Genomic DNA, 12,179 nt, shown 5'->3' on the forward strand with positions numbered 1-12,179 from the left:
GACAAAAACACTTGGTTCCTTCTTGTGATGTAAGCAGTATTTTTTTTAGTCTACATAGTGAGAATGCAATATATGCATTTGGAGACATGCATTTATTTTGATCGAAAATGAGATTAAAATTTCTCTTCTGGCATAATACAAAGCATCTAATAACATCATAAACATAAGCATCTCATACATAGCAGTCCTAAAACGCAAGTCATCCACTGACCAACTCAAATCTTGTCATGGCAAGAACATGATCACTTCTCAGAACTCTGAAAAAGTGGCGGTGGTGTCGCGGTGGTCTATCACAGGTGAAACCTTGCGCTCTCAACAACTGCAACAACTCAGGGGTTGTAATGACTCAATTATAACGTAACATTATAGCTTGCGTTCCTACCACTCTTCCAAGTGTATCAAATACCGGTAACCCAGAGGCCCCTCCTACGCCATGAGTATTATTGATTTGTGTTAGAGGCAAATCTGCATCTTCAGTATGAGATGGAGTTTTAATCACATCTCTACTTCTTACGATATCCCCCATAAGTCGGCAGGACTGGGTCTCATGGGCATAAAGAGAAGTGCTATTCGTAGGTTTCTCCCGGTACATTTTAGCAGAATTCAAAACGTTCCGGCTCTGATAAGCAACCTTTCCTTTGAGGAGGCTATTGTACATCTCTTGAGAGTGTCCAATGGATAGGACATTCATTCCCACTGGAATGTTATCCTCCAAAGAAAACATAGCCGTCGAGTTTCGTTCTTCATTAGATTTCAGTCGCACGAGCATTTGTGGAATTCCTCCCACGGGATGCCACAGAAATATCTCTGCCTATGGTTTCATGGACCACCTCAGTAGGGTATTCATCTCCATTGGCAAGCTTGAAGTCAACTTATGAAATGGAAAGGAAGAAATATTTGTGAATGAATTTTTTGATCATTTAGAGACATGCATTGGCTATTTTATAAAGACGAAGAAAACGACAACATAATTTTATTTGATTTTAACAAAGAGGAATTTTACCCAACTCCGAACTCAAACGATTGTGTTCTAGCCATTTGCTTAATTTAAGGGGACCTTTGACTCTTTTGGATTTTTATTTGCATATAAGTGAGTTTATTGAGATATGGGTATTGAAAAATTACAATAAGAAAACATGAGAGTTTTGTCACCAAATAAAAAAAATAACAAAAAAAAGGGATCCTAGAACAACTTTGATAGTTGTGATTTTGCAAAGTTCATCATAGTTGCTGATTTACCATCTCACTTTTTAATTTTGTTAAACTAGACCATAACTTTTTTAATTTATGCTGATTTACAACTTAAAGTTACGTTCCTCGTCATGTTTTCTACAGTTTCATCCAAATTTTTCTTTGAACTTACTTCATATGCCTAAAATGTGAGGGTATTATGATAACTTTCATCCCAACACTATTATTGTGATTATTTGTGGGGTAACAACTAAGTTTCTATATAAGCATTGCAACTCATTACAAATCTATTTGAGCTCGCTTTCTAAAATAAAACTAGAAACAAAAAATAACTCTGTGTCTTCTAGGAAAAATCATAAACTGGCCATTCATTCACCTATACCCAATTGTGGTATAAAACAGAAAGCTTCTTCCTAGCAAACGAATAGAAGCCAAACTCTTATCCATACGCTGCTTGAAATACACAAGTCAAACTCGAAAGAATTACTAACTCCACCTGAACCATGATTTGAAGTTAGACTGACCTTTAGGAACCACATAAAGGCCCAAAAACCGCCCAAATAGTTCAAACTCTCAAGCCAGGCCAGCCCAAAACATAAGTAATAGATGAGGGTGGCAAGGCACCCTCCCTCCTCGCCCAATTCTCAAGAGAACCATTCCAACTCACATGGGCCCAGGCCCAGATCTTGAGCCCCAAACCCAATAGCCTAGAAGGTCAGCGCCCTGAGTCGCCTCATGAGCCCTCAACAGTCAACACCATCGCCAAGTCAACAGGACGACCGCCCCAGTCAGCCATCCCCACCACCACACCACCTGGCCAAAACAAGCAATCCGCCGCAGCAGATAACAGAAGTGCACCAACTTTCTTCCTTCCGTAGCCAAGCACCAAATCTAATCTACTCTGCAGATCGAGAAACTCTGATCGCACTACTCACAAATAACAACACAACCACCAGAACCAAGATCGCAGACTCATCAATCGAATTCGAGATCAACTTTCAATTTCCTAAGCCTCTCTCCACGCCCCCCGAATGAAATCCAGAGAAACAGGCTTACCCGACCCAGATCGGCGTCAGACACAATCAGTCAAGCACCGTCAATTGGCGAGGATCACTACAACTAGGGTTTCTACTCAAGTCGTCTTTAGAATTATGAGTGTAATCTCATTTATTATTTAACACAATTTGAGTAAATTATGAGTGTAACTAATTACTAATATACCTGTGAAAAAACAAATAAGCAATAAAAAACCAACTATAAAATTGACACTCATATTTCACAAAAGGCCTAAACCGTTAACATAATTATAACGCATCTAAATATAGAGTAAAAATTAATTTTTATATATAATTTTTTAGAAGATTCGTTTCTATTCAAAACTTACCTAATATGGAAAAAATTACAAGCATAAGTAACTAACCAAAATAACATTTTCACTACTCTGATTAAAATTTAACTAAAAATAAAGGATGCGCAACTTTAGGATTGTGCATCAACTTCGTAAAACTGTAAAACATTAAGTAACGAATAGTGATTACTGATTATTTGATTATTTCCTTATACAAAGATAAAACATTTGCTTCCATTTATTTTCTCTGGTAACCCAGGTCAGTATTTAGAAGCAACAGGTAATTGTTTAAAACACAACTGTATGGAACTGAACCAACACAGAATACACTCATAATAAAACTAGGCAGCAGAGCATGCCACTAGGTTATACCACACTTAAAACCAAATGCCAAGGCATCTATATAGTTCAGTTGTAACATGAAACTCGGACAAATCCACATAACAGCAGCAGGTGATAGATACCACAGAGGAACAGTAGATAATACATATATATAGCTTAAAGGAGCCCATCCTCAATCATCCCGCGACTTTCCGAGAATAGGATCTGCCAGGTTGGATCTCTTGAACAGGCCTGAGATACAAGTTTCCAGTCTCGCCAAACCACTGGGCTCCAGCTTTCATGGCAGGTGGACGCAGCGTTTGCCCCACAGATTGCCTGCGGGAACCAATTGTCATGTTTGATAGCTTCTCAGATGCATCTGAAACACCACGTGGAACCCGTGCCTTGTTCACAGAGGCTGCTAACCAACAATTTTCAGAGTTATTTATGGAAGGCAAACCAGTAACATCTACGTCACAAAATTTAATACCAACTATATATTCAACATAATGCATCCACTCACTAAGACTGCTCTTTCCAGGGGGCCGATATTTTTGTTGATTCGCAGAGCTCTTCAAGTATTTATCATTCTTTTTAGCATCCTATTAAAGGTTAAAAAGAATAATTAGTAAGAACAAAAGCAAATATAAGACAAGCATGATTGGCATGATCACTAGAAAATGAATCAGAAAAATGCATTTCTCACCTGGTTAGCCATATCCAATTTGCGCTGCACACCTGAAATATTTATCACACATAAGACTCCATTAAAAAATTATACAAGTTCAACAGGCAAAATGATGAAAAGATCCGCAGTACTTCACTTCAAATGAGAATTTTATTCTTGGAAAACACAGAAAATTTAAAGAAGTTCCAATCTAATTTTTGCCGTCAATGCGAAATTGTTTTCTGAACCAGCCATGATAGCTACTAAAACGTAGGCATCCGACCACCTACTAATGAACTATATCGACAGTTGCATACCTTTAAAATGAATATACAAATTTCATACAATTAAGCACTGTTACGGATATATATTCTGCCCCACTCCTGTTATAGTCCCTACAAATACCTAAGGGTCCCACCGCCTAACTGGTTTACTCCATCTGCTGCCTTTAAAAGTTTAAATATACAAATTTCATCACAATTAACCACAGTTGCGAATATATATGTTTTGCCAGACTCTCCCATCATCATAGCACCTTGGCAAAAGACAAGTGAAGACTCGAAAGGTAGCCAAGACAAAACAATCTGATAAAGATAGTTGTCCACATTGTAATTCAAAATTACCCGTGCCTATAGAAGCATGCAACTTTGGAGAAGGAAAACTGCTAGTGAGCTTTGCACTGGATAAAGTCCCAGAGACCTTTCTAGCAGATTGCTGCTCCAACGCTCCCCTTGTTCCAGCTGATTAACAACGCAAAAAAAACAAGTTAAAATTGACTATTTATATGGAACTGCCAGCCAATTAACATAGCATTTATCAGATTAAGCAACAAACCAAATGGTGGTGTCCTAGCAGTCGTTAGTTTGGGACGAAGGGATGGTGGAACATAATAGCAACTCTGCCACATGAAAAGAAGTGCATGTCAGAGTATGGAAACATTTATAACATAATAATTCATTATTCTCAATGTGCACTAACAAAACAGTACCTGGAAGAAAGGGTGCTGGAGGGCCTCTGCAGCTGTTGGCCTCTTGGAAGGGTCCCAAGAACAAAGTGACTACATATTTAGAAGATATAGCACAGGGGAATGGAAGTTTCAAGTCAGAAGGCTACTAGTGAATAAACATCACTTCTTCTTGAATAATATTCTCTACTACCAAAATCTAACCCATGTACAAATCAAATACAAAATACGACTTACTCTAATGAGGCTAATTGCATGATCACTAGCTGATCGAATCAGAGAAGAAAGATGAACACCAGCAAACTGCAATGAATAAAGTGCAAAAAAATCCAACTTTAATTTCTTTGACCTATGAATACCAGATAGACAATAACCTTATAAAAATAATTCATGAAGTGATATACAGAGATGACTTCACTGTGTAATAGCAAAATTTCCCATTTCCCATTTCCCAACCCTACTGATTCTATTAGAACACACACACACACACCCCTATGCATAAAGAAAATAAATAAAAGAATGACCTGTGGAAATTGGTAGTTGATATCCCTTGCAAGACGAAGCCCATCTGCCCATGAATCCTTGTTTGGAGTGCCAATCACACTGCAAATTTTGTGTATCTCATCTGCTTCACTGCAAGCATGATGGAAGGTGAGAACATCCAAACCAAATAAACTGATCAATCAACTGCACAATTCTAGCATGCCAAAAAGGTATATCCTAACAACAAATAAAATCATAAAATCAACAGAAACCAACTCGATAGTTAATAAGGAATAGATACCTAACACCCGGAAAAAGAGGGCGAAGACTAAACAACTCGGCCATGATTGCACCCATCGCCCACATATCTGATAGTTAAAGCAAAAGTTAATTAGGGAGTCCACATTATTTATCAATAATGACTCTACTTCAATAACAATTTGCTCCCGAACAAACACTCACCAACTTTAGAGCTATACAGGTATGACTGAAGCAGTACTTCAGGAGCTCGGTACCTAAATGTCCACCATTTAGAGTCAACACATAACAGAAATCAGTATGCATCCACAGATAATAGTTGTAAAGTTAGACCAACACATTTAAGTATATAACACTGACCAGCGTGTCGACACATATTCAGTGTACGGTGGTTGGGATTCAATTTCCCGAGCAAGACCAAAGTCAGCAATTTTGATTAAATCTTTGGTAACCAACAAGTTCTCTGCAAAGGCATTGAGGTACAGTGGTGTTACAAAAGAGTCCGGTTATCCAGGAGTTAAAGTGAACAACTTGAAGACAAAAATAAAAGCGATGGAAGTTCTTCTAAATAACACCCAAAAGAGTATGCAAGAAGCAATTCCCAACTGAGATTGAGAACACAATAATGTAGCAATATGCGAAACCGTAAAAGCAAGAATCAGACCACAAATGCAACTAGAGATTATATTCACACCTAGCAGCCACAAGAGATAGAATTAAACCCAATTGCAAGAAGGTGGTGATATTCACACTTCTTTTCTTCTCCAAAATACTATTCATACCCCTTTTTGTGTCTTAATGACCGAGTGAGTGTTTGAAGAAGAAAAGGGAGAGGTTATATTCACTCGCTTGCCAGAAAGTAAACAAATAAACAGCAAAACAATGAAAATACAACATTTGTCAGTTACTATTTATAAAATACATGAAAAAGAAGTTAGCCAAGCAACATGTTTAAACCAGAGGAGGAGAATAAAACCATTGATTTGGGATTGATTTGGGATCAAAAAGAAAAAATTAGGAATAAATAAATTTTATTTATGAGGGAATTTATGAACATTAAGATAATAGCTTTGGGTCTGAAATTTGTCCCCCCGACTTAAACGTATACGTCAAAAATATCAAATATAATGTCAATACGAAAATTCATTAAGGGATTATTCAAGATTATTATACATATCTGACATATATATAACATAAAGTAATGAAAGAAAAGAAAATTGGCTTTGACACTGACAAATCAAATAGTCATTCAAGCATTAACAAACACCGAGATTCTTTTCAAATTAAAGGATATTGAGGTAAAGAATAATAAATAAAAAAATAACCCCAAAAAGCAATTGGCGATCTGATTCTAAAAAAGAGAAATTCAGTCATATGAGATCCTCCTAAGAAAAGTCTTTCCTAAGGTAGCTTTACAATGCAACAATTACCTGGCTTAAGGTCACGATGAAAATATCCACGCTGATGCATGTAAGCAAGGCCTTGAAAAACTTGAAAACACCAATTTCTGACTTGCGCTTCAGGGAAAAGCTTTTCCTTATCTTTCATAAGCTGGTACAGACTACACTCCTGCAATAAAATATATGGCATTATAGCAATGACACTCTTCAATAACATTATAACAAACAATAGCAAGTTTTTCTGAGACACCGCTCACCATATATTCAAACACAAAGTACAAGATGTCATGTTCTCTGATGACTTCCTTGAGCTTCACAATATTTGGATGATTCATTCTACGCAATGACTGCAGAGGAACATGTGATTAGATTTATAAAATAAAACAAATAGTGCTTTTTAAAATGGATGTGGTTACTCAAATCACCTTAACTTCTCGAAGACTTATGCACTCCTCCCATGAATAATATCTTTTCTTCATTTTTTTGATTGCAACCTGTAAAAATGTCCAATTGATTCTAAGCAGAAGAAAAAAAAATATGAAGCACGAGCTACATTAAAGGACCTCAAAAACAGACTTACAACTTCACCAGTCTGCTTATTAATAGCACGCCACACAGTTCCAAATGTTCCATCACCAACTTCCTTTATTAACTTGTACCTATGACAGCCAAAAACTAATCCTAGTAGGACCACCAACAAACAAAATCAAGGTAAGTTACGCAAGAAGAAAACTTACCTCTCCATTCTTCCAGAGGAACTCAAAGCAGCTCTTTCTTTATTCAGTGAAAGCATAAAGACTCGCAAAATGATCCTTAAAAAACACTGTAAGATATAAACAACTGCCCTGCTGGTCCCGCTCAATCCAACATTAATTTTCTGAGGAGATATGCAGGAGCACAAAACCAGAAATCTTATGGTGGATGGGCTGCACAGCCTTATTCATTACTAACTCCCCGTCTTCAAGACTACAAAATGGCATGGATGGCAAGAAAGGACAAGTACCACAGGACATATCGATACCGATTTAAAACCAGACCAGAGCGATTGGTACGGCCAACAAGATCAATTCCTAGCTCAAGACAGTGTCACCCAACTTTTATAAACTTAACTAATAGCTTCTCATCTATAGTTCTATACTAAGTAAACATCAGTGTGGAATTGATATCTTGCTTCTCACAGTACCCATCAAGAGTAACAAGAAAATAATAGCTATCTAATAAACAGTCTGCACGGGCTTTGTTTGACGCAACTGATTATCTAATATTAACTCTGTAGAGATCTTCAGTCACAGATCAGCAGACTTCAGCCCTGTCATAAGAAACAAGAAGGATGTTTAAGGATATTAAAGCTTTACAGCATAAGTAATTAGAAGCAAAAAATTTATGTCAGATATGCCGTACCCCTGAAGAAGTTTTCCCAGAAAATTCAAGTGGATGTTGTATCAGCAATGCACTATGCACTAAAGATCCAACACCTAACTTAGAAGTAGATAGCATCACGTCTCCTGTACTGATCATCTAAGAGGAACTGACCACTAAGTGCAATTAACAAAGGAAACCAGAAGAAAATCTCCAAGGACAAGAAATCTCCAGTCAAGCACTTCCTGGAAAGAAAAGACTCGGTACTGGTGGCAATTTGACAAAAGGCGTACTTGCTCCATGTCTTGAGATATATATCACAGCTCCTTAGTTCCAAGCCCAGCACACCCTGAGATAAAAATTTACAAGCAAATGCAGGTGAGATGAGTCGTGCAGAAAAAATATGGGGAAGAGTTGCTAAACTTCGTAAACATTCAAAGTGAATATTGCACATAATGATCCAAACCGTCAACAGTTGTAAAAGTTTAATCATTATTGAAACAGTGCACATAATGACCCAGGCTTCTCTATAGCTTACAATAAACTTAGATTATATCATAAACAACCACAAAGGGTGAACATTTTCAACTGTATGAGGTATCATAAATTTAACACACCACAGAAATGCATGCTGTTTCATTGAATTGAAATCCTAAACCACAAACCATAAGCTGATATTGCACATAAAGCTCAATAACTCATGTATGTTCAAAAGCAAACTCGCGCATCCGTGAAGACCCTTTTCACAAAACTAGATCAAAGGGAATAGAAATTAACACTTTGCGGTAGCGAATTACAATTCGGATGATATCATACCGAAAGCCAATACGGGACTCAAAGACAACAAAATATATGAATTAATAAACTCATCTACCAATTCAAGTCATAGATAATGCAAATCAATAGCCCAATTAAGAAGCAAGGTATAGCTATTACATAACCCTAAGAAGCAATCTGAGATTCACAAAACTTCCACCAATCCATCATAACCCAGACGAACCAAGGCATAAGACAACAAATTATCAGACTCTAACGCCCTCACTATTCCCCAAAATATCTCAGCAAACCAAACAAGCTCGAATCAAATCCACCAAAAATCCAACCCCGATTTCGAAACCCCGGAGTACATCGAAACGAGACGAATCGAATCGAAAACCAAATCGAATCGCAATCCAAATCGAACACAATCGCAAATTGCAAAACAAATCGAATAAATCCAAATAAATCGAATAAAAACAAATCTGGACGAAAAAGGATGAGATGAGATCGAAAAGCGAACCTGAAAGCCAAGCGGCATAAGCACCGTCGCCAAGGACGGGAAGAGGTGGACTCCAGAGTTTCCGATACGTAGAACCGATTTTGCCTAAATCCACCGATTTCCTCCGTGTTTCTGTTTGTGCGATAATAAGAGAGAGAGAGAGAGAGAGAGAGAGGAGAGAGAAGAGAGCCCCAAAAACGTCGTGCTATCCAAGGAATTTACCTAATTTCTGCTTACGTTTCCGCTATTTATAGCAGCCCACTCGTTCCGTCTACGGAATCAAAGGATATTATTGTAATTTCGTTGCTCATTTCGGGTCAAAATGAATTTCCAAGAAGAATATGACAATATGTGGTCACGTTTATCAGGTTTATGTCATATTTTGTAATTTGGTTGTTCAGATATTTTTGTAAGATAATTTTAAGAGACTTTGAAGAAGAAGCATATCTGATGGCTACAAATAATCGCACAGTTTCAGTTTTGTATAATTTTAACTTTTATATTGAATACAGTGCATATCACTATACTCACGCATTTGTTAATTAACCTCTTGTACAAGCTTGCTTATCTAAGAGACAGTTTTAAGGAATTGTGAGGGACAAATGTATCTCGACTACATATATTAAATAAAAAAGTTGAAATTATAACAACTTAAAACAGTGTACTTGTTTTCAATCAGATTCACTTGTCCCTCACAATATCTTAAAAACTGTCCCTTAGGTGAGCAGACCTCTTCTTTTGTATGTACTATATATTTCTGTTTACAAATATTTACTTTTGTAAATATACATTTGTGGAAGAATTCATTTTCATTTTATGTATTAATATTGTTTTGGTATAATAGTATTTTTCTCCCACTTTCAGTGATCATCTACATTAAGGCTGTCTCTGGATGGATATTTATTCGTCATAGAAATTTAAAACAATGGTGTAATTTCTTTTGATTACGTCAATTGAAATTTTCAGAGTTTAGATGTGTTCACAATTTCACCACAATTTCACACAATAACCGAAAATTTAGTTTTCATAAAATAGAAAAAGCATATATTTAAGGTTAGGGAACCCTTCTAATGAGTACCACTAAAATGAGGACTAATTGATGAATTTTTTGTGAGATTAACTTTTCAATCATATTTCTGCAAATCAACCGTTAGATGTTTAGATATTTATGTGTAGATCATTTATGCAATTTTTCAACCAAATTGAAAATGTTAAAGGCATTCATAATCTTGAATTATCACTTATGAATATGAACGGCTCATATTTGACAGATTTGATTTATTCATTGATTTGATCTAGTTCAGTACCTTAACGATTAGCAATTTGGAAAAAAAAAATTCATAGGTGATCTACTCATGCATACATAAACATCTAACAATTTATTTGCAGTAATCAAAATGTGTACCTTCCAAACCGTTGAATCGTTGATTAGAAAGTTCTCAACTAATCCTCATTAAAGTGACCTTCATCATAATGGCCCCTATATACCTAAATGCATGCATACAAGATTGTGTAGGATGAAAATTTGATGATAATCAATGATATCTATTTATAATAGGTACCAATGTCATTAAGGGTTGTATTGACATTAAACCAAGTGTCATTATATATTTCAACAAAACTATATTATTGACTAAGTTTTTTTTGAAGGGGAGATAGGGGAAAGTTCCCCTAGCCTAAATATTATTATTGATAGTGGAGATAAAATGCCTCAGAGGGGACATAAAGTCTGGACAATTAAATGACAATTTCAGGTAATTTTATATTAGAAACATGATGAAACAATTGAATCTTGTTAATCCTAGAAGTGAAGAGAAATTCAATGTATAATTACAAACATAAAATTATGACTATCACTTAATTTCCTTGTTGATATATGTAACTCTATTCCAGTAGGCCATTGTCAGAAACATGATGAAACAATTGAATCTTGCTAATCCTAGAAGTGAAGAGAAATTCAATGTATAATTACAAACATAAAATTATGACTATCACTTAATTTCCTTCTTGATATATGTAACTCTATTCCAGTAGGCCATTGTCATGACTCATGATGTGACATTTATGGCATGTTGTCCTTAGATACCAACTCAAAATTCAAACTTCAAATTCTACTAAAATAGGTGTTATTTGTAAATTTCTCAGGAATTTTCTTTGTTTTTTTTTTTTTTTCAATCATGCACTCTCTATCTCCAAAACTAGAGAACAAACTACCTTCATTGTCTCTAGCTTGTCCACTGCAAAAAACAAGGCACAAAGGTTATGTTTGAAGGAGGTTTATGTGCAGTTTATGTGCAAAAGAGACGGCAAAGATTTTGTTAGATGTTTATATATGCATGAGTAAATCACTTCTTAAAATTTTCAAAGTTAATCGTTAAGGTACCGAACTAGATCAAATCAATAGATGAATTAAATATGTCAAACATGAACCGTTTATTTTCATAATTGATAAATCACGATTATGAATGCTTTAACAATTTTCAATTTGGTTGAAAATTTTCATAAATGATCTACACATGAATATCTAAACATCAAACGGTTGATTTACGAAAATGTGATCGAAAAGTGCGTTTCACAAAAAAATCTTTAACTAGTCCTCATTTTAATAGTCCTTATTAGAAACTCTCCCTTGAATATATTTAGTTCTATAAGTATTGGGTACCCATACCTCTTATGGGGCATCTATTGTCTTGTTGCTTACCTTATCAAACAATCAATCTGATGGTTATGATTTTTCTTTTATATTGTGTAACGTCCCGAACCTAAATTTACCAGTTTACAAGTCTTTTGATGGGTAAACGACATTTACATTTACTTTTTGGCTCCGTTTCGACATTTTAGGGGGCCCTAAAAGTTGACTTTTTGTTCGGGTCAAAATTTGAGAAAATTTCCTTCATGAAAGTTGTAGCGGACGTTAAACCGAGCGCGTG

At 35.9% G+C, this 12,179-nt stretch overlaps 1 protein-coding gene across 4 annotated transcripts; it reads right to left on the reverse strand.

The window, feature by feature from the left end:
• Positions 1–2,707: 2,707 nt before the first annotated feature.
• On the reverse strand, positions 2,708–9,470 carry LOC112176079 (cyclin-dependent kinase F-4). Of its 4 annotated transcripts, none has more exons than XM_024313897.2 (18): positions 9,271–9,470; positions 8,034–8,340; positions 7,370–7,941; positions 7,213–7,291; positions 7,058–7,126; positions 6,890–6,979; positions 6,663–6,801; positions 5,593–5,695; positions 5,437–5,489; positions 5,276–5,342; positions 5,016–5,124; positions 4,729–4,794; positions 4,516–4,584; positions 4,362–4,425; positions 4,157–4,267; positions 3,567–3,598; positions 3,384–3,462; positions 2,708–3,278 (listed from the first exon to the last, which is right to left on the reverse strand). In XM_024313897.2, the coding sequence occupies exons 3-18, from the start codon at positions 7,423–7,425 to the stop codon at positions 3,058–3,060; spliced, it is 1,407 nt and encodes a 468-aa protein (XP_024169665.1). In that variant the 5' UTR covers positions 7,426–7,941; positions 8,034–8,340; positions 9,271–9,470; the 3' UTR covers positions 2,708–3,057. The 4 variants fall into 4 exon arrangements, with proteins under 4 accessions (XP_024169665.1, XP_024169664.1, XP_024169663.1 ...); XM_024313896.2 differs by having other exon boundaries at positions 2,708–3,281; positions 4,151–4,267; XM_024313895.1 differs by lacking the exons at positions 7,058–7,126; positions 7,213–7,291; positions 7,370–7,941; positions 8,034–8,340; positions 9,271–9,470 and having other exon boundaries at positions 2,708–3,281; positions 6,890–6,998.
• Between the last annotated feature and the right edge of the window lie 2,709 nt (positions 9,471–12,179).

Source organism: Rosa chinensis, chromosome 7 (genome assembly GCF_002994745.2).
Source record: "Rosa chinensis cultivar Old Blush chromosome 7, RchiOBHm-V2, whole genome shotgun sequence".
NCBI lineage: Eukaryota > Viridiplantae > Streptophyta > Magnoliopsida > Rosales > Rosaceae > Rosa > Rosa chinensis.

Coding starts and splice junctions, on each gene's coding strand:
- LOC112176079 (XM_024313896.2), bottom strand. CDS start 7,425: ATGCTTTCACTGAATAAAGAAAGAGCTGCTTTGAGTTCCTCTGGAAGA. Junction 7,127..7,212: donor ATAAGCAGACTGGTGAAGTT/GTAAGTCTGTTT, acceptor ACATTTTTACAG/GTTGCAATCAAAAAAATGAA. Junction 5,696..6,662: donor TCATCGTGACCTTAAGCCAG/GTAATTGTTGCA, acceptor ATGCCTTTGCAG/AGAACTTGTTGGTTACCAAA.